This window comes from Maniola jurtina, chromosome 1, assembly GCF_905333055.1.
Source record: "Maniola jurtina chromosome 1, ilManJurt1.1, whole genome shotgun sequence".
In the NCBI taxonomy this organism is placed as follows: Eukaryota; Metazoa; Arthropoda; class Insecta; order Lepidoptera; family Nymphalidae; genus Maniola; species Maniola jurtina.
Genome location: NC_060029.1, coordinates 15571110 through 15594310, shown reverse-complemented (window position 1 = coordinate 15594310; position 23201 = coordinate 15571110). Strand labels below are relative to the sequence as shown.

At 37.1% G+C, this 23201-nt stretch overlaps 2 protein-coding genes across 2 annotated transcripts in view; one reads left to right on the top strand and one right to left on the bottom strand.

Moving 5' to 3' along the window:
* The window catches only part of LOC123866429 (SUN domain-containing ossification factor), a 90562-nt gene extending 69025 nt beyond the window's left edge, over nucleotides 1-21537 (bottom strand). Inside the window, exons 1-2 of the mRNA XM_045907997.1 lie at nucleotides 21150-21537; nucleotides 20833-21069 (exon numbers count right to left, since the gene is read on the bottom strand). Of these exons, the coding sequence (XP_045763953.1) occupies nucleotides 20833-21069; nucleotides 21150-21208 (296 nt within the window). The 5' untranslated portion in view covers nucleotides 21209-21537. The remainder of the gene's footprint in view (nucleotides 1-20832; nucleotides 21070-21149) is intronic.
* A 298-nt stretch (nucleotides 21538-21835) lies between these two features.
* On the top strand, nucleotides 21836-22788 carry LOC123866645 (oligosaccharyltransferase complex subunit ostc-A). Its single transcript, XM_045908327.1, has 2 exons — nucleotides 21836-22064; nucleotides 22391-22788. Exons 1-2 carry the CDS (start codon nucleotides 21926-21928, stop codon nucleotides 22699-22701), a joined length of 450 nt encoding a protein of 149 aa, XP_045764283.1. The 5' UTR covers nucleotides 21836-21925; the 3' UTR covers nucleotides 22702-22788.
* Nucleotides 22789-23201: the final 413 nt, after the last annotated feature.

Below are 23201 nucleotides of genomic sequence, written 5' to 3'. Positions count from 1 at the left end.
CAGGTCGCCTGCTAGTTGCTCACTATTTTTTTTCAACAAAAATGGTTCAATGGCTTTTCTATCAATTCTTAGCGGCCGGTCGAAACTCGGCCAGGATTGCTCAGGACTCGGGAGGGACATTATTAATACATATTATACATTATCAATGTTTTCAACATTTTGTTGTACTTGGCCCAGCGTGATGGATTATAGCACCCTTCATTCCCGAACAGCGCATAGCAGAGACGTTCCCAATAGTGTATTTGGACATCACTAAACTAATCTGTCAAATAGAGAATGCTATTTTTGGACGGACTATTCTCAGTGGTAAGTAATAGAAATTGTGTGGGAAACGGCCGTAGGGTCTCAAGGCAGATGGGCCGGTTTCCTCGCGATAATCTTAAATAACTTTAGCTATACATTTTCAAACAGAAATAACATTACTGCTCGGATTCTTTTGCCACCGTATTTAGACTGTAGACTGGATATGGTGTCACGTAAACAGGCCTCTAGCACCCTTTAGTCTGGACGATAGAGGTGGGAATGTGTCTGTCTACGCATGGACATACTTATATGATTGTGCTCTTATCTTAAGCCCGCGAAACGAAAATTTAACTGAAAAACCAATGCAGGGTGGAAGAAACACCCCGTCACTTCGTAACACTAAATATATAAATCATCCACCGCTCAGCTTCAAGGTCAGACGATTTTTTTCAAAGGCATGTCGAGTAATCGATATGACGCAATTCGAACATCACTACAAGTGTAAATTAAAAATTTTCAACACCCCCGACAATCATTTTCAAATAAATAATTATGTATATCTAGGCAACGTCCATCTTGACAGCTTGACATTTGTCAATTGACACTTGAATATTATGAACCTAAGGGTTATCTAACCTTCTTTTCTACAAGAAAACTAGAAAATAGCTGATAACTTTTAAACGGCTGAACCAATTTTTTTGGATTATAGCTAAGAACACTCTCGATCAAGCCACCTTTCAAACAAAAAAAAGTAAATTAAAATCGGTTCATTCGTTTAGGCGCTACGATACCACAGACAGATACACAGATACACAGACACACAGATACACAGATACACACGTCAAACTTATAACACCCCTCTTTTTGGGTAGGGGGTTAAAAAATATCTGTCAAATGGAGAATACTATTTTTGGACGTACTATTCTCAGTGGTAAGTAATAGAAATTGTGTGGGAGACGGTCGCAGGGTCTCAAGGCAGATTGGCCGGCTTTCCCCGCGATACTCGTAAATAACTTCGGCTATACATTTCGCAAACTGAAATAACATAACTGCTCGGATTGTTTATGCCACCGTATTTAGATTTAAGATTGGTTGTAAAATTTTAATAGGCTCACTATGAGATTTACTGGAACAATTATCGGTACAGTGATAATGTGATTGAGATATCGGTGGAAACTTGGAAAGTGTAGCCGGGGACTTTAACTAGTTATAAATTTTACCCACAGCTTTCGTAGTAATAGGATTCTTGGAACTCGTAAAATCAATAAGCTTGGTCCATGTTGAGAGGGCTCTCTCCGTCACGCGTTTCATACAATCGTAGTTCCAATTTCATTTGAATATTAAGCAACCAAAGTCCATGAAATTTTGCAAACATATTCTAGAAACTAATATCTATGTCTGTGGTTTTCCAGATTTCTGTTAAAATATTTGGTTTCAAAGTTACGCGGTCTTAAAATTTTTCATACAAATCTTTGAGCCCCTGTAATTTTAAAACTACATATTTTAGAAAAATCTAAAACACCACAGACACAGATATTAGTTTCTAGAATATGTCTGCAAAATTTCATGGTCTTTGGTTGCTTAATATGCAAATGAAATTGGAACTACGATTGTATGAAACGAGTGACAAAGAGAGCCTTGTTAAGAGTATGCCTGTCCGTCAATCTATCTGTCAGCGGGCTGTATCTCATGAACCATAATAGTTATATTGAAATTTCACAGAGTGTGTATTTCTATTGCCGCTATAACAACAAAAATAACAAAAAACCAGAAGAACTTGAAAATAAAAAAAAGTACGCAGTGTTATATTATCTTATACGATGGTACAGAACCCTTCGTGTGCGAATCCAACTGGCACTTGGTCGGTTTTTTTAAAGATCTATTATTATAAACCAACAATGGAATGTGCCATGATCACCCATGCATGACCTAACCTCCGAGGTCGCAACTCGCAAGAATTTTATTCTGATTACATATCCACACTATGAAAGGAGATCAGATAAGATGACATATAATACATATTATTACATACCTCGATATGCACGTAATATCTGGCGTATGTCTGTGAACTCGGCATATTATAAACGAATAGTTTTATTCATTTTTTCAGATACAAATGACTTTACTGCAATCTCACCTGGTGGTAAGTGATAATGCAGTCCAAGACGTAAGCGGGCTAACCTGGAAGGGGTATGGCAGTTTTCATTTAAACCATACTCCTTTGGTTTCTACACGGCATCGTACCGGAACGCTAAATAGCTTGGCGGCACGGCTTTACCGGTAGGGTGGTAACTAGCCACGGCCGAAGCCTTCGACCAGATAAAAGACGAGTTCGCGATTCCAGCACCTAGTTTCCTAGGAAACCCCTAGCTACTAAAACGTCAAACACACTACGTTCTGATCTATCTCACCAATTCACCACTTACGGCCGAAATTAATAAAATCAATCTATCTGTGATCTGTCGATAAGTTACTTAGGAATGTTGTTATTCGTTAAGTCTTTTTGACAAATAACAGCGTTGCTAAGTAACTTATCGACGAGTTAAAGATAGATTGAGCATTCATTTTGGCCGTTAAGTCTTCACGGCCGCGGCACCGAGTGTACAGCATGTAAACAATACGCAATAGCGTATATGGAGAACTATATGCGCAGCTTTCTTACACACAATCGCAGAATATGAAAGCTCCCGGTATGTACAGAGTGCACTTACGCACCGGCGTAAGCGCAAGCCCCCGTACAACCATTATGTCCAATCGTAACCATTGTTAGATCGCTTTCATTTGTTACAGACAACCGGCCTGTCTGTTTGTGACATAAATGAGTGCCCGTTTAAGCCTATCTGTAGACTAAGAGCTGATACCACCAAAGAATTATAGTAGTATATAAGTGTATCACACTAATATTATAAAGGCGAAAGTTTGTATGTGTGTGTGTGTGTGTGTGTATGTTTGTTACTCCTTCACGCAAAAGCTACTGAACAGATTGGGCTGAAATTTAGAATGGACATAGATTATATCCTGGATTAGCACATAGGCTACTTTTTATCCCGGAAAATCGAAGACTTCCCATGGGATTTTAAAAAACCTACATCCACGCGAATGAAGTCGCGGGCATCAGCTAGTATTTTATACGCCGCTGTCCATAGTTTTTAACCCCCGACCAAGAGGAGTGTTATACGTTTGACGTGTGTATCCGTGTATCTGTGTATTTGTGTATCTGGCATCGTAGCTCCTAAACTAAAGAACCGATTTTAATTTAGTTTTTTGTTTGTTTGAAAGGTGGCTTGATCAAGAGTGTTCTTAGCTATAATCCAAGAAAATCGGTTCAGCCGTTTGAAAGTTATCGGCTCTTTTCTAGTTATTACTGTAACCTTCACTCGTCGGGGGTGTTATAAATTTTTAATTTACACTTATCTTTCAGTGCCCCTTGACGTGAAAACTTAAAAAACATTACGTATTTTAAGTTTTCACGTCAAGAAACTTGACACCGGAGCCACGTTACGCACCTATAGCAAATTATACCTTAGGGCGACCGGCTGAAAATTTTTGACGTGACAACGTCTTATAATTCGATAGAGCCGGCTGCACGCACGAAAAAACATGACTCATGCGGCGTTAACTCGCTCTGAGGCGTTCCATGTAAGGCTTGAAGTGCAAGCGAGAGCGCGAAACGAGCGACAAAGAAGCACAATCGGCCTTTGTTGTCACGTTCAACTATCGTCAGTAAACCGACTTTACAGACAACCAAGTTTTTGGTTACTTATCTATATATCTATAAATGTACAACACTTTGAACTCTACGACCACCATCTCTTGGACTAGTATCTGTTTATGGCTATCTAGTATCATACGCGTTTACACTCCCGCCTCCCTATCTATCAGGGAAAGTTGATTTTCTATATCGAGTGCATTATTACGAATGGTTCCTTTATGCTGACAGTTAAATGGTAAGAATACTGACCCCGAAACATGGGTTTGCTTGTTGTTCTGGCTTGGGATAATTGATACCGATTTATCGCTACGTACGATCAGGGAATAAGTAGCCCCTATCGAGTACAATGTTATTGTTTTTGGAATAACAAAACGTGAAGTTCCATACATAGAATAGAAAAGAAAGCTTTTTCTATTGAAGCAAACTTTTACCAAGTGCTTTTGTGAACTCAAATCAATCTACTTTGATATAATATTATTACGGTAAAGCAATAGTCAGTATTTCTTTATTAATTATTATTAACAAGTGTAAATTAAAAAATTATAACACCCCCGACAAGTGAAGGTTACAGTAACTACAAAAGAGCTAATAACTTTCAAACGGCTGAACCGATTTTCTTGGATTATAGCTAAGAACACTCTCGATCAAGCCACCTTTCAAACAAAAAAAACTATATTAATATCGGTTCATTGATTTAGGAGCTACGATGCCACAGACAGATACACAGATACATACGTCAAACTTATAACACCCCTCTTTTTAGGTCGGGGGTTAAAAAGGCAATTTCGCATACCTATCCTTTACTAATCCTTCATAGTACCTTATTCATATTAAAGTACATAACATCAAGATTAATTAATAATACAGCTTTTGCTTATGTCCGGCGCAGGAAAACCTAAATTAAATTGAAAAGGTTACCACATATTCCTGATTAAGTAGGACTTTAGGACGCCTTTAAAGCAATAGATTATATGGATTATCTCTAAGGGTCGATTTTTTAATCACCTATGGTCTATTTTCAGCTGAGGAATAAAATCACATCAACAGCTTCTGTATTGGAAACGCGACATGTAGCACGCGTGTGAACGCGTGTGTCGAAACATGCGTTATGAGAATATAACAAGTGTAAATTAAAAATTTTGAACACCCCCGACAAGTGAAGGTTACAGTAACTAGAAAAGAGCTGTTAACTTTCAAACAGCTAAACCGATTTTCTTGGATTATAGCTAAGAACACTCTCGATCAAGCCACCTTTCAAACAAAAAAATTAAATTAAAATCGGTTCATTAGGTTAGGAGCTACGATGCCACAGACTGGTACACAGATACACACGTCAAGCTTATAACAGCCCTCTTTTTGGGTCGGGGGTTAAAAAGTCGAAACCGCCCTTGCTGTGATACAGTGTGTTAGCAGAGTGAGCTACAGTGTGGGAACTCTCAGTTTGATCCTGAATCGACGATGTGTCAAATGTTAGGCTATGGGTGACGCGAAATCAAAGAAAAATATAGGCGAAATAGGCTACCTAGCGTCAAACGTAGGAACATTTGACGCCTGCCAGTGACGTCGAAGTCTTGACGTTTTATTACTGTAAACAGTGGGCCTAGGGCTGCACGCGCACTGGTCCTTGACTATAATTAATTTCTGTCCCGAACTGTGATATAGTAGAACTGGCCACCCCAGCAATACAAATTTAGTATCAACAGTAAAACCTATTACCCTATATGGGGGATATGTTAATCACTCGTATTTATTATGTTGTCGCATGAATAAATCAAAAGCGCAGGAATAATGTGGAGATATCTGGCTTTATTGAAACGGCAGCTTTCTGCTGAAGCTGTTAGTTTCTTATTATATGTTAATACCATGGTAATGTCGCGATGGCAGTTATCATTAGTGTTGCCAGTTAAAAGGTTTTTTTATGGAATTATCAGTTCGATAGGGCAAGGAACGAAAAAATCTATGATAATTTATATTTCATTTCACTTAATTATTTTCTGCATTTCGTGCTTGAAGTGTACATATTTTTGGTCATCGAAAGGCCTCTCACGATCGAATGTTTGTACCTACAGCCGCCCGAGACGCAGGCCCAGCGATTCAGACGCTTATCAAAATAGGGTCTTTGTTTTGTATAGTGGTAGTTTATGGGGCTAGAATTCATTATTAAAGAGAATCATTAAAAAAAAAAAGATTTTTCGTTATTTTAACATAATTAATTATATTAACATCACGCTGTACAGAAGGCAAGTTAAGCGTAAACGACAAATATTTTATAAATATTTTCCCGCAGTAACTACTCTACTATTAATTATGGCGTCATTAATCACCTTCCTTACAGCGTGACGTTAATGTTTAAAATAAAAAATAAACATTATTTGTATTTAATTATTCTCTTTAATAATAATGAATTCTAGCTCCATAAATTACCACTTTACATCACTTAATTTTATTACTACAGTCCAAGACCCTATTGTATCAAGGACGGCAATCCATAATGTAATCCATTGCATAGAAATTCAAACAATGTATTTAGATTGTTGAAACGGTTTATTTAAACGCAATAATTTAAAGGAACGAAGCGCTCTTCAAGCGGCTCTTATAACTTGTCCCTTTTTCGTCACAGCGTCCCGACCGCGCTCGAGGCGCTTGCTATTTCAATTCACTATCTTCCGATGTAGTAAGCGTTAGGCAATGTATAGAACATTCTTCGGGTATTCTTCTTTTCTTTTCATCTTCTTTTATTTTCCAAAAAAACGGGAACGTCCCGGGAAATTCGGGAGTCCGGGCAACCCCACATATCACCCATCCAGCAATAAGACACGGGTATGTATGGACACGGCACGATTTCTCGCTACATTTACATTAGACACCGGTACACGGTGTACCAAAGTGAATATACAGTCATATGAAGTAACCACACGTCGACACATGAGCTTGAATCGTTGAGATTTGATCACGAAGTGTGTATGAATGAGGTTTATATGACTATATCCAGTAAGTATATCAGATTGGATCGCGGCATAGGTTTACATTTTCATTGGTATGGTATATTATTGTAAATAGAATACTTGAAAAGAGCAACCGCCGAGTTTCTTGCTGGTTCATCTCGGTAGAAAAGGCATTCCGAACCGGTGGTAGATTATTTTGACGATTCAAAAGCACTTGTAAAAGTTTAATTGAATAAAAATATTTTGAATTTGAATTGAACATCGATTGCATTTTCGGCAATAAGAGTTTAAGTTTAGAGTATTTTGTGCGTCATGAGTCGCTATAGTCTCTTGTGCGTTGTGAGTCTTTTGTGTCTTTACACTGTGTAAAAGTTCAAACACAAGATGTGTGTGTGTGTATGTTTGTTACTCTTTCACAGAAAAACTACTGGACGGATTGGGCTGAAATTTAGAATGGAGATAGATTATACCCTGGATTAGCACATAGGCTACTTTTTATCCCGAAAAATCAAAGAGTTCCCACGGGATTTTTAAAAAACCACGTGAACGAAGTCGCGGGCATCAGCTAGTAATTAATATTATCATCATCATAAATAATTAAAGTTAAGATTTTTGTATTTATAAAAAAAAATATACTTAAGTAACTAGTAAAAATTTTCAAAAGAAAAATAAAACCGACTTCAAAAACGACAAACACTAAAAAGTAAAAAATAACTTTTGTTTAGCTACACGTGTAATGTACCTAGGTATGAAGTCGAGCGAGCATATTAAAACAAAATTAGAAATCCAAGAGTGAAGCTCGCCCGACTTCATACCTAGGTACATTACACGTGTAGCTAAACAAAAGTTATTTTTTACTTTTTAGTGTTTGTCGTTTTTGAAGTCGGTTTTATTTTTCTTTTGAAAATTTTTTATTTCACAATTTTTAGTGGCCCCACTGTACTATAATATGCTGTGCCCAGTTAAAACCCTACTGTTTACTAAGCTATTACACTGATCGCGAGCAATTTGCTCCTATCCATTGAGGAGTTCTGTTCTCCATCTCCGAAGATATTCATCAGATCTTCACCAAATTTATATGGGACCACCTGCACAGTATACCCTTTCAAACAAAAAAAAATAATTCCAAATCGGTCCAGGGGTTTTTGAGTAATCGGGGAACATACATAAAAAATATAAAAAAAAAAATAAAAAAAAAGATTCCGACGAATTGAGAACCTCCTCCTTTTTTGGAAGTCGGTTAAAAATTCCTTCCTATCCTTATAATGCATACTGGTTGCACAAAAAATCTTATTGGTCTTATTGGTGGAATAAACACAATAAGAAAATTGTCCTTAGAATGCCACTCATTGATAGAGAACGCAGCTATTGTTCAATAGACACAAGTGTAAATTAAAAATTCATAACACCCCCCGACAAGTGAAGGTTACAGTAACTAGAAAAGAGCTGATAACTTTCAAACGGCTGAACCGATTATCTTCGATTATAGCTAAGAACACTCTCGATCAAGCCACCTTTCAAACAAAAAAAAATCTAAATTAAAATCGGTTCATTAGTTTAGGAGCTACGAAGCCACAGACAGATACACAGATACACACGTCAAACTTATAACACCCCTCTTTTTGGGCCGGGGGGTTAAAAATGGCTCAGTATTTTCAAATAATCAAAAAGCACTAAGATAAGTTCACGATTATTTACAATAGGAGCGTAAATAATAGCGTAATGGCTCGAAAAGTTTTTGTTTGCAAGTGAATTCTCACTTTCCCTTTAACGGACACCTGGTATTCAGACTTGAGCTTAATTATTCGCTAGACATCCCCTACCATGTGTTCTCGAAAATAAAAAAAACATCAACACTATTTTGCTAGTAACTTACTAAACTAACAAAATGAAAATAATGTTAGTTACATTAGTATTTAATATCAGTGGAGCGTCAGTCATTCTGTAATAGGCGGAACAATGGATAGTTTTCAACAATTTTTGATAAACTTCGTCATACAACCCGCTTTATATTTCTATTTACTTACTGAAATTCTTTTATTATCTGATCATAAAGTTTTTAAAAATTAGGAAGAAATATCTAATTTAGTTTCACTACAATATCATACGAACCGAGCGGCATAATTTTAGGTTTTTGTACACAAGAAGGTGATAAAGCTGATAAAAGAGAATAAAGAAATAAAAACCAACTTGATTTTTCAGGACTTTGGGCACTTTTATGTAAATAGATTATTTAAATGATACAAGACTTACATTTTAACATCTATACAACGGCACTAGCGCTATAAATACAGAAACAGATTAGTGAAAGAAGTCGAAAGGAATTCGACCATAACTCGAAATGAAAATCCGCAACAATGGTAGGAGTTAACACCTTAAGCATAAGCAGACAGTGAATGACCGATTGCACCAACCTCGAGCGATATCTTTATAGCGAGCGACAACAGGCTTTTATTGTACCTATACAGCCTTAAGAAAAACTTAAGGTGACTCTTCACGGGCCTCAGCCGTAAATAAAAGCATATATAGCTATATACCACGGTAATATTATTATGTATGTACAGATAATATTACCGTGTATATACCTTATAACTTTTTTTACAACTTATTGAAAAATCCTAATATAATGTAAAGGATTATTTAATTGAAATGTTAAGAAAGTTTGGGAATGAGTTTCTTAACAGCTTTGATAGTTCTAATAAGTTAAGTGATTTTGTAAAGTGGTGATAACAATAAGAATACCCGGCTGAGTTTGTTGTGGGCTCTTCTCAGACATGCTTTTCACGCGAGTATATCTAAGGTATTATTCTATCAACGCAGAATTGGAGAAAATACTGAAAGTACACGATTTATTTATAAGAGACAGTTATCGATATGTCACTAACGTTTCTTGCTTACATAAAGGAACTACCAGCTTCTTATTATAACTATTGGTTCAATCACGTAGGCGTCTTATTAGAAATTGCTTTCATATTTTTAATCAATTTAACTTTCTATCCTTTCGAATTAAAGTCCTGGGGCTAGAATACTACAATTTACAGTAGACATCCCGTTAACTACAGGTCTATCAAGTCATCCTACGCTTTTAGTTTCGCTACTTTATCTGTGCTTAACTATACAAAGCCCTATAGGTCTAGGGCCAAAACACATACACACGATACGATGTCACACAAGAGTACGTTACGACGTCGTATCGCGTATCTTACAATTTCAACAATTGACAAACAAAGAGAATTTTCGAATAAATGCTTTGAATTTGAGTTTTGGTTTTGATGCGATATCGTATCACAGAAATCTACAACGTGCATCGTAAAAAATCATGACATGACGTTGCATCGTGGTATAAGGCGCGATACGATAAAGTGATTTACATCATTCATAATGGAAAGTAATGGATGGACTAAATAAATCAATATAACAGCAAGAGGAAAATACATATAATATGGTCTATAATACCTCTGTATTAACTGTGGTGACAATTTCTTTCAACGACATCGTATCGAAAACGTCGTTCCGTGCGTCGTACCACGATACGAGGTCGCATCATGCGACCGCGACCTCGTATCGTGTCGTATCAAACGATGGATGTTGTAGACTTCCACGACGCGATATCGCATCGCGACAACACGTCGTAAAGTGCCACGATGCGAGGTCGTATCGCGTGTATCTGTTTTGGCCCACAGCTCTTGTTTGATTTCCTTCAAATTATTTTGAATGGTCTTTGGACAGTTTCCTTATTAAATTCTACGTTCAATCCACAAATCTGTTCAGATCAGCTCAGGTTAGGTACGAGGTGAATTAAACTTGGTTGCCTTGGGGCTATGAGGTTCAATTCTGCAACCTGCCAATAACCTTTTTGGAGAAACCTCGCTTCTGGGATACGGGATCTTTAGTGAAATTCTGACTAAGTCATAGCGACCCAATCTGATAACTATATTCTTCTTCTCTATGTACTTCTCCACCACTGATGGTCAGCAGTCAGTTATCTAAACTTCTCCTTGCCCATAGCCAGGCGGAATAGGTCTGCGACTGTCTTTATTCCAGTCCACTACCTTAAGTTTCGTAGGCAAGACTTCTGTCTTCTTTTCACTCCTTTCTCCTGTGATTTTACCCATCATTATTATCTACAGCAGCCGGTACCTATCACGTCGCAAAATATGGCTCAGGTACGAGATCTTACGCTGCTTGGTGATTTTAACTTTATCTTGTGCATGCGAGCAAGAACCTCAGCGTGAAACACTTTAGCCGCCCAGCTTATGCGCAGCATTCTGCGATACGTCCACATCTCAAGGGCTTCGATCTTTTTTCGCAAGTCCTCCACAAGGGTATATGCCTCGTAATCATATAAAACTACGGGCCAAACAGTAACATGCTGGTAACTATGAAGACATTCAAATGGTTGTCATAAACCACCACAACAACAACAACAACAAGCAACAAATGTAAGAAGCGCAAAATCTGCACGAGCAAGTCGTTTTCAGCTGACCATCTGCGTGCGTTTTTTCCTTTGAGCAAAATTTCAGTACTTGGGTCTTCTTTTACTAACGTCGCAGAATCGAAGCGAAGAAAGCCTTAGAAATGCCAACTTTGTCGTAACCCGAAACATCAGTCTTAAAGTATACTTCGATAAGCAGACTAATAATAATAAGTCCAGCAGCAGTGGTAACCCTATGCAACAGAGCAAATAAATCAGCGTCCACAAACCCAGTAAATATCCACCTAAAAGTGAAAAGCAAATTAAATTGGAAATGCAATCGTTTAACTATCGCGGAAAAGTGGCTCGACCTGGATCTGGGCCCCACGGAAGCGTGGTCGGTTCGTTATACGCAACAATTAAAGTTCTCACCGTCAGAGGTTATCGACGGATCACCGGGCGTGTTATAACGAGACGCCTTGGGCTACAGTTGGATTACAGGAGCGTGGGTTTTGTTAAGTAACTCATTAAGTATAGAAAAACCACCATTTTATGTTTTAGTTTCATTTTCAGGACAAGCAAGATCTAAGCAAAGCAAGACCTCTCCTCCGGATAGTATATTAGTTGTATCATTGCGTGTTATGTTCGATTAGTGAGCAGCTCCTTTAGTAATAGCTTCTTTTCCATATTGATCGCGAATGAAAACTTCTCTAGTGCCATGCAACTCTGTGCAGCGACATCTAGTTCACAGTGTGGAAGTTTATCGAAAAAATTAAAGTTCTAATCATCGATGGGTTACCCAGCGTGTAGTAAGGAGACGCCTTGGGTTACAGCCGGATTTCAAGAGTGTTAGTTTTACTCAGCTTACTGCTGATAAAGTCGAAGAAACCACAGTTTTTAGTTTCATAATTTAACCGCAGTAAGTAATATTAAAAGAATAGAAAATAGTTTTAATTGCAAAAAAAATAAGCTCGTCGATTACCAAAACTGAGGAAACTATACAAGAAGAAACAACATTGTAAATGCCTTTGCCAATGGAAGCACTTCTTCACTGAGTGGATTTAGTGCTGAGGTTCGAGTTTTATTCAAAGAATTAATTGAATAGCTATGATGTCACTGAAGAATTATGAATTTACTACGCAGATTTGTTTTGAAACATTTTTTGCGAAAAAGTAAGAAAGACTAGCCAATCAGAGTCATTTCTGATTGGCTAGTCGTTTTTTTGACAGCAATCGGATATGTCAATGCTAATTAATTTAAATCAGAGTACCTACATAAAAAGTTATAAAAATATCATCAATTTTGTACTCTCGATACATTTTACCTACTTATTAGTTAGATACACTGTTTCCATACGAGAAAACCTTCATGGCACACGTTCTACAACAGGTGCAATATAAATTCACTGCGTACCTGTAAACACGCCGAGAAAAGCCGCAGTCATATTTTGCGTTACTGTATTATGAATTTGGCACCACTAGCGAGGTGGTAATCAATATACAATGTATGTTGATGTGTGTCTCTAATTTGTGGCCGGACAAAGTCCGCGAGTAGTAAACATGGCGACATTGTGCTAAATGATTTCGATTCGATTTAAATTGACGAACATGCGTTACTTGTTAGTAGCAGATAGAGGACCAGTACATAATGTGTAGTTTTTTTATTCTAATATTTTAAGGGGCATAGGTAGGGGTTAGGGGCATAGGTAGGGGCAGGGGGTATAGGTGACCATATCCCAGCCCCATCGGTACAGTCTAAATTAAAATTAAACTAGTTAAACCTACAGCTACAATTTAAGCGAATCACTGACAAATTCATACAGTTTCATTGGCGAAATGCTCAAAGGTTTGTTTAAAATAGGTACAGTTGAAAATACTAATATTCATAAAATTTAAATTTAGTTCACATTAGTGTAGTTAGTGTTAGTTAGTGTTTCTCTCAAATTGTTAACCAATCAATACGCATTCATCTTAACTGTTAAACAAACGGGCAACTAATACAAGCTTTCTTTGCATAAGAGTAGATCAACCGGTTATCAATTAAAGAGTAATAATTAAGATTGATGCTGGACACCAGATTTTTCATCTTTTTAATACCACTTGGCGGCCTCGACGATATTTAAAGGGTAATAAAATAAGGGCACCTAGGAGTTAGCCTCATAAAACAGTGATGTCATAACTGAACTAAGTCATAAGTACCAGTAACGTTTTATGGTACAGTATTGGCGTAAGTTTTACTTAAGAGCCCGCTTAGCCAATCAAAACTTCTTGGATTCATTAGGATTATGGACAATATTTTTTGCTTTTTGACGCATTCTGTAAGGCCTCATTCATACGAGAGCTTTTTTAACGTCCGTTAAAAAAGCGTTCAAATCGAACAAATGCATTCCCAAGTATCTGTTCACACGTCAACGCTTTTTTATCGCGCACTGTTGTATTTTCAGCGCAACACCGGGTTTTAACGCAACGCTTTTTTAACGCTCGTGTGAATTAGGGCTTAGAACACGACTTAGAGCTCCGAAAAAGTTTCTGGGACCTAAACCGGAATGTTGAACCAAGACTTTGACGGGAGGGGAATGGGTATTGACAGAGATGAGAGGGATGACCCAAGAAGGCATCATAACGCTGAATCGCTTGGCAGCACAGCTTAATTGGTAGCAATCTGCTTCGTGTCTTTGACTTATTCAACCAGCGCGAGACAAAGAGGAATTGCCTACTACATTTGGGAAGCAAGATAGCAATCGCTTACCGAGGCATTGTAATCAGAATAAGCGGTGTTCGAATTCAACAATCAACATCGCCGCTGTCCGCGCCTCTATATTTAGACATGCTTTCGATTTCTATTCGTTTTTGCGCTATTAAAGTTTTGCTTTTAAAGGCCGTCTCCTTTTTTTGCACATTTTTTCATTGATACTATACCCACTAGCTAGCGTAATCGACGTAAAGCAAGTGACCACTAAGGATTATACTACCACTCCACTACCGCAGGAGCCTTCTCAGTTATGCCAGGGTTTTTTTTCTCTCGTCTGGCTTTACATGCCAATGTCAAGTATGTAGTTATTTACAAGTTAGGGAAACTATTATAAATAAGTATGGACTTCGTCTGTGCCGGTGCTCGCCGACACACGCGCGGCGCTCCTCTAGAGCGCTTCCCAGTCAGTTCCACCACCAAAAAACACTAGTAAAACATAAAAACCGACCACTTCTAACAAAAAAAAAACACTCCAAAAAGGCACCGCACGCGCTCCAGCAAACGCCAACACAGACGAAGTCCTATGCCAGGGTTATGTGATGTCGAAGCCTCGACGTCAGAGTGAACTAGAGTGAGTTCCCTCTCTCGATTTGATGTCAATAAAATAACAGGCTAATAATGGTAGTGTACAAGTGTAAATTAAAAATTTTCAACACCCCCGACAAATCATTTTCAAATAAATAATTATGTATATCTAGGCAACGTCCATCTTGACAGCTTGACATTTGTCAATTGACACTTGAATATTATGAACCTAAGGGTTATCTAACCTTCTTTTCTACAAGAAAACTAGAAAATAGCTGATAACTTTTAAACGGCTGAACCAATTTTTTTGGATTATAGCTAAGAACACTCTCGATCAAGCCACCTTTCAAACAAAAAAAGTAAATTAAAATCGGTTCATTCGTTTAGGCGCTACGATGCCACAGACAGATACACAGATACACAGACACACAGATACACAGATACACACGTCAAACTTATAACACCCCTCTTTTTGGGTCGGGGGTTAAAAATAGGGCTACTTTAGGGCTACCTGCGTCAAATTTACTAACATATTTTGACCCCTGCCAGTGACGTCGAAGCCTCAACGTGTTGTTAGAAATTCCTATAGAAAATGTGTTTATGTGCTATACATATAGTAGACATTTCGCTTCAGTAAAGAATAGAATAGAATAGATTTTTATTCAAATAAACTTTGACAAGTGCTTTTGAATCGTCAAATAATTTACCACTGGTTCGGAATGCCGTTCCTATCGAGAAGAACCAGCAAGAAACTCGGCGGTTGCTCTTTTCAATTGTTCAATTTACAAAGACTGAGTGCAGTCAAAGTGCGCTATAAGTATAGATCGCAGGTCATCGAATCGATCTTTCATTCTGAATACACGACGCAGACTTAACTTTTTGTTCAGAAACAAAGACTGAATACCTACTTGAATAGCGACAAGGTTATATTTGGAGAGCATTGTACAGCCGTAGTTGTATTTACTATGTAAATAGTACAACGGTGACAAACAAGTTTCTACTATAAAATATAACGCACGGACCATTAAGGTTAAGTAGTTTTGGAATAAACTTTATAGAAGCTGTTTTTTAAAGGTCCTTTTTTACGGAACCCTAAATATTTCCAGGATGAAAAGTATTTTAGTGCACTCCATAAATCATCCTCTGCCTTCCTGTAAAGGCCTGTCAAAATCGATCCAGCCGCTCCGAAAATTATCTCAGAAAAACAGACAGACAAACAGACAAAGATTTCAAAAACCGGTGTTTGGGTTAGGTAGGTACCTAATACCTATGCTAATTATAAAATTTGAGCTTAATAAGAGCCAGTTATTTCGAAAACACAAAAGACTTTTATTTTTAACACAGTTTTATTTATTTGTATTATAAATATCAATTAAAATATCATCATCTCTTTATTAATATACACGTTTTTAATCAGATACCTACTACGTATTATCGGATAGATGTGCGTCGTTAACTATTTTGCTAGGGCTGCCTCTGATTGATGTTTATTGAAACATCCTTCCTTTCTTCAATAGAGACGTAATCTTTGGGTAAACTACATACTAAGTATACTTAATGCATAACTAGGTGTCATTGTTACCTACGACGTGGTCAGCACGAAATTTCTGTTTTCTCACATGACTAGATATTTTCTCACTGTAAAAGGAATTTCTAATTCAATATTTGGTTTTGGGTCAACGCTTTACACTAAATACCAAAACTTCAGATGTGTAACTCATTTCGTCTCTGAGCTAAAGATCTGTGACACGCGGATAGACAGAGAGACAGACAGACAGCAGAGTGACATAAATAGAGCTCCGTTTTTACCCTATGGGTACGGAATCCTAAAAGCACTGGTCGTCATGAAACTACTCAAGTAAATACACGGCTCAATCAAAATTCCCTGCGAAGCGATTGTTTTTAACCCCCGACCCAAAAAGAGGGGTGTTATAAGTTTGACGTGTGTATCTGTGTATCTGTCTGTGGCATCGTAGCGCCTAAACGAATTAACCGATTTTAATTTACTTTTTTTGTTTGAAAGGTGGCTTTGATCGAGAGTGTTCTTAGCTATAATCCAAGTTCAGCCGTTTAAAAGTTATCAGCTATTTTCTAGTTTTCTTGTAGAAAAGAAGGTTAGATAACCCTTAGGTTCAAAATATTCAAGTGTCAATTGACAAATGTCAAGCTGTCAAGATGGACGTTGCCTAGATATACATAATTATTTATTTAAAAATGATATGTCGGGGGTGTTGAAAATTTTTAATTTACACTTGTATTCATTGTATATCAAATCTTTGAAAAGAGCAACCGCCGAGTTTCTTGTTAGTTCTTCTCGGTAGGAAAGGCATTTAAAACCAGTGGTAGATGCGTTTGACGATTTAAAAGTACTTGGAAAGTTTAATTGAATATTTTTTATTTATTAATAAAACTAAGTATATGCCTGAAGTATTTGAAAATAGATTAGCATCCCTGATCAGGATTCATGCAATGCCGTTATCTCGCATCACACGCGCGGCCTTACCAAGGCTGAATTGAATCTTTGTTACAGACGCTCTATCATAAACTTAAGATCACGCGATAGTACGACCAAGTAAGATAAACGAGCAGATTTTCTTTCTTATGACTTACTAGATGATGCCCGAAACTTCAACAATTCAGCATAATCTTCTTCCTGACCTTATCTTATGGCTTATCCCTTGCTGTGAGGTCGGCAAAACATGTCTTCTTCTTCCATTCCCTTCTGTCATCCGTCAAGGAACCATCTACCCCTTTTATACGCATATACTCTTTCACGCCATATATTCCACCTTTTCTTTGGTCGTCCTCTCCTTTTTTTTCCGTCCACATGCATATTTAAAATTCTTCTAGTGATATGACTTTCGTCCCTCTGCATTATATGTCCGTACCATAGCAATTCAGCATGACATAGTTGGATTATTTTTTATCTGAGTGCTTAAAAAGTTAAAAACTCCCTGGCGAACTCCTACATTTTTGCGCATAAAAGTGTCATGTTTCTAGGACGGATACTGTTATTTCGTCAAGATCGATTCAGCGGATGAGAATTGAGCAGAAAAAAGGAGACAGACAGGCACACTTTCAGACCTATCATTAGTATAGAACATGGATAGAGAAGAAGAAAGCCCTGAACGTCAGGAAAGTCTGCCCATATGTACCTACTATTCTCTCATACTGCGCACGAAACATTCAGTTTGATTAAAAAAACCAACACAGACATCACCTTGCTGACCTTGCGCCTCACTTTTACCACTAATGACAAAATAGATCGATAAATCAACTGCCCAAGTTCAAGCTCATTTTTTGTGACGCCATTAGTATTAATTATAAAAATATATAGCGCTATCCACAGCTGGCCTTCCTATTAAAATTCCTCTGGCTAAGCGGCAAAGTTAAAAAGCATGTAAAGTAATATAATCGTCAACGTTCCAAAGGCAATTTGAATAAGCCGATTGTCACATACACCCACCACCACCAGCTTTAAAATGTGTGACGTAAGGCGGCGCATAGCGAAAATAACGGGATTCACTGCTGATATAGATGCCTAGTCTTATATGATTTTTTTTATTTAGATACAAGTTAGCCATTGACTGCAATCTCACCTGGTGGTAAATGCATGCATCTTGAAGAGGGCTAACCTGGGACGGGTATGGCAGTTTCCATTAAACCCATACTTCTTTTGGTTTCTAGACGGCATCGTGCTGGAACGCTAAATCGTTTGGCGGTACGACTCTACCAGTAGGGTAGTAACTAGCAACAGCTGAAGCCTCGCGCCAGACCAGGCCAGAAATGTAGAAATTATAAAATTCTAAAACCCTGCCGGGAATCGAACCCGGGACCTCCCACTAATAAGACCACAGCGCCAGAAAGGCCGTCTAATGATGCGATAATGATAGAAGTTATAGGAGTGATCACCATCATCAACCCATCGCTGACAGAGTATTCAGCACAGGATTCATCTCAGAATGAATAAATCATTCGTTCATTCATTCATTGAAAAGAGTTTGACCTTTGACATTTGAGTAGCACACTGGTCAAGTGCAGATTGGCAGACTTCACACATCTTTGAGAGCATTATGGGGAACTTTCAGGCATGCAAGTTTCCTCACAATGTTTTCCTTCACTGTTAAAACAAGTGATTATTTAATTGCTTTAAATATATACCACTCAGAATAATCAGCTAGAGCCTTAAATACAAATAGCAACTAGTGCTTATTTTAAAATATTACAGAGCAATTAAACATTGCATAAAAATATGAATTTTAATGACTCCAAACAAGGTCTCAGTTTATTAGTAATCTCAATGTTACACTTTAAAATTATGATATGATAGAGAAAAGAATTGTTGTGATAAACTCTGAAACTACAGAAGCAATTTCAATCCAGAAATAACATATTATATATGCTATAAAGTACACACGTACCAGGGGCAAAGTCGCAAGCAAAAGCTAGTGGTAAATAAAATACAGCATGGACTAAGAGCCAGTGAGGGTCAGACCTTTCTTATTTTATAAAAGTTGAAAGTTTTTCTCTGTATTGTCCCCAACACAGGCAAGAACGATCAAAACTATGAAGTTTAGATCAATAGTGGCTTTGGGATATAACAGATAATAAAGATGTAAAAAAACACTCTGGTAATACATTTTTAAACCTGTCATTTTAGTTTAGTTAAGAGATTGTATGTAACCTAATTATATCCCTATTGTGTTATTAAATATGTATCCTTTCATCTATACTAATAAATAAAATTGGAGTGTCTGTCTGTAATTTCGAAATAACTACCACATATTAAGCTCATATGGTCATTTGAACGATACCATAACTGAATCACACGTTTTTAAAATTTTTGTCTGTCTGTCTGTCGGTCTGTCTGTCTGTCTGTCTGTCTGTCTGTCTGTCTGTCTGTTTGAAAAGGCTAATCTTCGGAACGGCTGAACCGATTTTAACGGGATTTTCACATACAAGTAGAGGATTGATCAGGGTGTAACATAGGCTACTTTTTTAACCGACTTTCAAGAAGGGAGTTGTGTTTTTCTACCTATATACACCGAAATCTCCGAGATTTCTGAACCGATTTGCGTCATTTCTTTTTTAATCGATAGAGGAACTTTGCGACATTGTTTCATAAAAAAATTGGATTCCAACTCCTCAATCCTGATGCTGCAGGGGATCTGACCAATCCACGCGGGCGAAGCTGCGGGCATCAGCTAGTACCCAATATATTGACCTTTGCTGGAAGTACTTCATTAAGTATAAACTTCCCAAAAATAATATTATTATGTTATTGAAGTGATAATGCAATCACATTTGGCGAAATACAGTAAGTACTGTATTAGTCAGAGATAATTCTGGAGCTCTGAACTTTTACAGGGTTAATTTCCTATCATTATATCCATACTAATATTGTTTCTAGAGTTGTTTTAATGTCTCAAAAATATGTTGAAGAACGTAATATAAGAAGTATTTAACCATTTCATAATCTGTTTAGCCATTAATATGGATGCATAGAATTGTTGCATCATTCAAATTCCACACTTCCAAGTGACAAGTCGAAGATTAATAATAATTAACATATGAATAATAACTATTACAACTGAGCTGAATAACAATTGACCAAGATAATTGCACTTTCTTATTTGCCTGAAACCAATTTCGACAAACAAGTACCAAATTATAAGCTAGAATCAATCTTTGCAATCAGATTGGAACATTGTTCCACATGTAAGACATGACGTGTTTAGGATCCAATAACCCATTGCACATACCTAAAAAAATGCTGAGTATAAAAACAGGCTATTCAGAATGCTAAATCTCACTTTCACTGATCAAGTGATGAAAGTTGGCTGTATGATTAAGTGCCTTTGCATTAAAAAAAAAACACCTGTCACAGATTTGATAGTAATGGTTTTTAACCTTTGCCTCTTTTTTTTTTTCTTTAAATCTGGCTTTACTCTGATTAGCCAATGTCAAGTTTGTGATATTTTCAATTTATTGAATTTATACAAGTATGGACTCCGTCTGCGCCGGCGCCCGCCGACATACGCGCGGCGCCCCTTTAGAGCGCTTCCCAGTCAGTTCCACCACCAAAAAACACCAACTAACACAAAAACCAGCCACTCTTAACAAAAAAAACACTCCAAACAAGCACAGCACGCGCGCCAGCAAACGCCATCACAGACGAAGTCCCCTTTGCCTCTTAATAATAAAAAAAAAATAAGGTTGTTTATAGTGTAAAAAGCACTTACCCATCTGTTGTTACAGAGTTCACAGATAATGTTTCTGGGAACATCATCTGGTGATCGGTTTCCTCTGTTTTTTCTTTTGGCAAGTCTGAGATTTCTGGTGAGGAATCAGATTTAGGGAGCTCTTCTCCTGCATTTGGGGATTTTTTTGAAACATTATGAAGTCCCGAAAGATCAACATTGGCGTTAACCTCGTCTGCTTGAAGAGCTTCTGACAGCACAAGAATGAAGAGAGCACAACTGAAAAGTGGAATATTCAGGATTATTAACCAAGTCTTTGTTGTGGGAATATTTCTTATCATGGTATAGGATTTACTCACCTTGAAAGCACTGAGATAGTCAGTAACGACGTGTAAATAATACACAGTCCACCCTTCATCGTAATATCAGTGCAATATCCACAGTACAGTTCATTTTGTGAGTAAAATTAAAACATATTCACAGTGCTTTCGAACGAATAATTAAAATAAACCAATACATTAAACCACGCTTCACACAGACACGCGTGACTTATTTTTATTCATGATTTTCGCGATTATTAAAAAAGAAACAGCTTTTAATTCGAGAAATTAAAAAACGAGAAAGAACACGAAAAGAACCCACGATCATTTTCTTAAAATCTGTCAAAAACTGACAGTTACGAAATACCGTGTTTTCATGGTTGAATGATCTATATTTGACTGCATCCTATTGGTCAAAACTTACCATTTCAATTGATTATCCAAGGTTCGCCAATGGTATTATAACATTTAACACATTAGCCTTTTTTTCATTGGCTTACATTGTATGACAATTAACTACGTTCCTTTTCAAGCTTGCTTGGGGTTGCTCGACAAACAAAATTTGTGATTATTGATTGATTTCATTGACTTTATTAATCTTAATTTGTAATTAGATGATATCAGGAAGAAATAGTTGATATTTTCAGTCAATTAATAACTACATATAAAAAATAATCTTAATAAAAATGTTGGCAAAAAATAGCCGACACTGACAGAGATTCAGTGGTGCAGTCTGTGGGTGCAGTAAAAACTAAAAAAAAATCGTTTTGCGGCATCCACGAAAAAATCCACATCAACAGTCAATTTTAATAAAAATGGAAGCGTTATACGCAATTCCTTTCTCTGTTCTTGAAATACCAAATATTAAAATCAAAAAGCCATCATGGTTGCAAGCTCCGTCGGCGATGACAACATTCTCCTTGGTGTTACTTTCATACTTTTTAGTGACTGGAGGTTAGTATTTTTCCTATTAATATGAATTCGTGTTTTAACGAATGGCCTGAAGACTGGAATAGTGGAACGCTGTGGTCCTGTCCAGAGATTAGTAAATACTATAAATGGCTGTGTTCTAACCTAGCGGTTGGCTTCTGGTTGTGGCTGCCGAATACCGGCAAATCTAGACAGGAGACATTGATTCCGCTATAACTAAGCTGCGTAGACAGAATAATCGATATACATATGATCTTAGACTGAAATAAATTATGTACTTAAACAAGTTGACTTGGCTGCGATGAATAAAGTTTCAAATGTATAAGTAAGTGCTATTTCTTTTGTTGTAGGTATAATTTATGATGTCATCGTGGAGCCTCCGAGTGTTGGGTCCACTACAGATGAACACGGCCACAGTAGGCCCGTAGCATTCATGCCAAACCGAGTGAATGGACAATACATCATGGAAGGCTTGGCATCAAGCTTCCTTTTCTCCCTCGGAGGCCTTGGCTTTATAATCCTAGACCGTACTCACAACCCTACTACGCCAAAGCTGAACAGAATCTTACTAATATCCGTGGCTTTTCTATGTATACTGGTATCATTCTTCACAACCTGGATATTTATGAGGATGAAATTGCCTGGGTATTTACAGAACTAATTTTATTTCATTTATTTCAGTAATGTAAACCTTTTTCTGTAATAATAAGTTGAAATATATTTTTAATATTTACAGTAATAAATTCAATCTTTGTTTGATTTTCATATGAACTCATCAATCAGGTTTTGGTCACATCAAAGTAGGTTTAAGTGCTGCTGCATTAAGTACATTTTTGTTATCTTGTTATATTATATGCAACAGGTCCTTATTAATAGTAATATAATTCAATTATCTTTCAATGATCCAAAGTGACGTAAGTAATAAAATATTCTTACTAGTTTATTTTATTTAGATTTACAAACAAATCTTAGTAGACTACATTTTTGTGGAAATCTGAAAAACCAAAATCAGAAATTTGTTTCTAGAATGTTTATACCTATCATATATTTCATTGGTTAATATTCAAATAAAATCCAAATTGTTTGTGTGGATTTGGAATGCGCTGGGGGGCATGGGGATGCACTAGGGTTACTTTTCTTAAACAAGGTTTAATTGAGGGA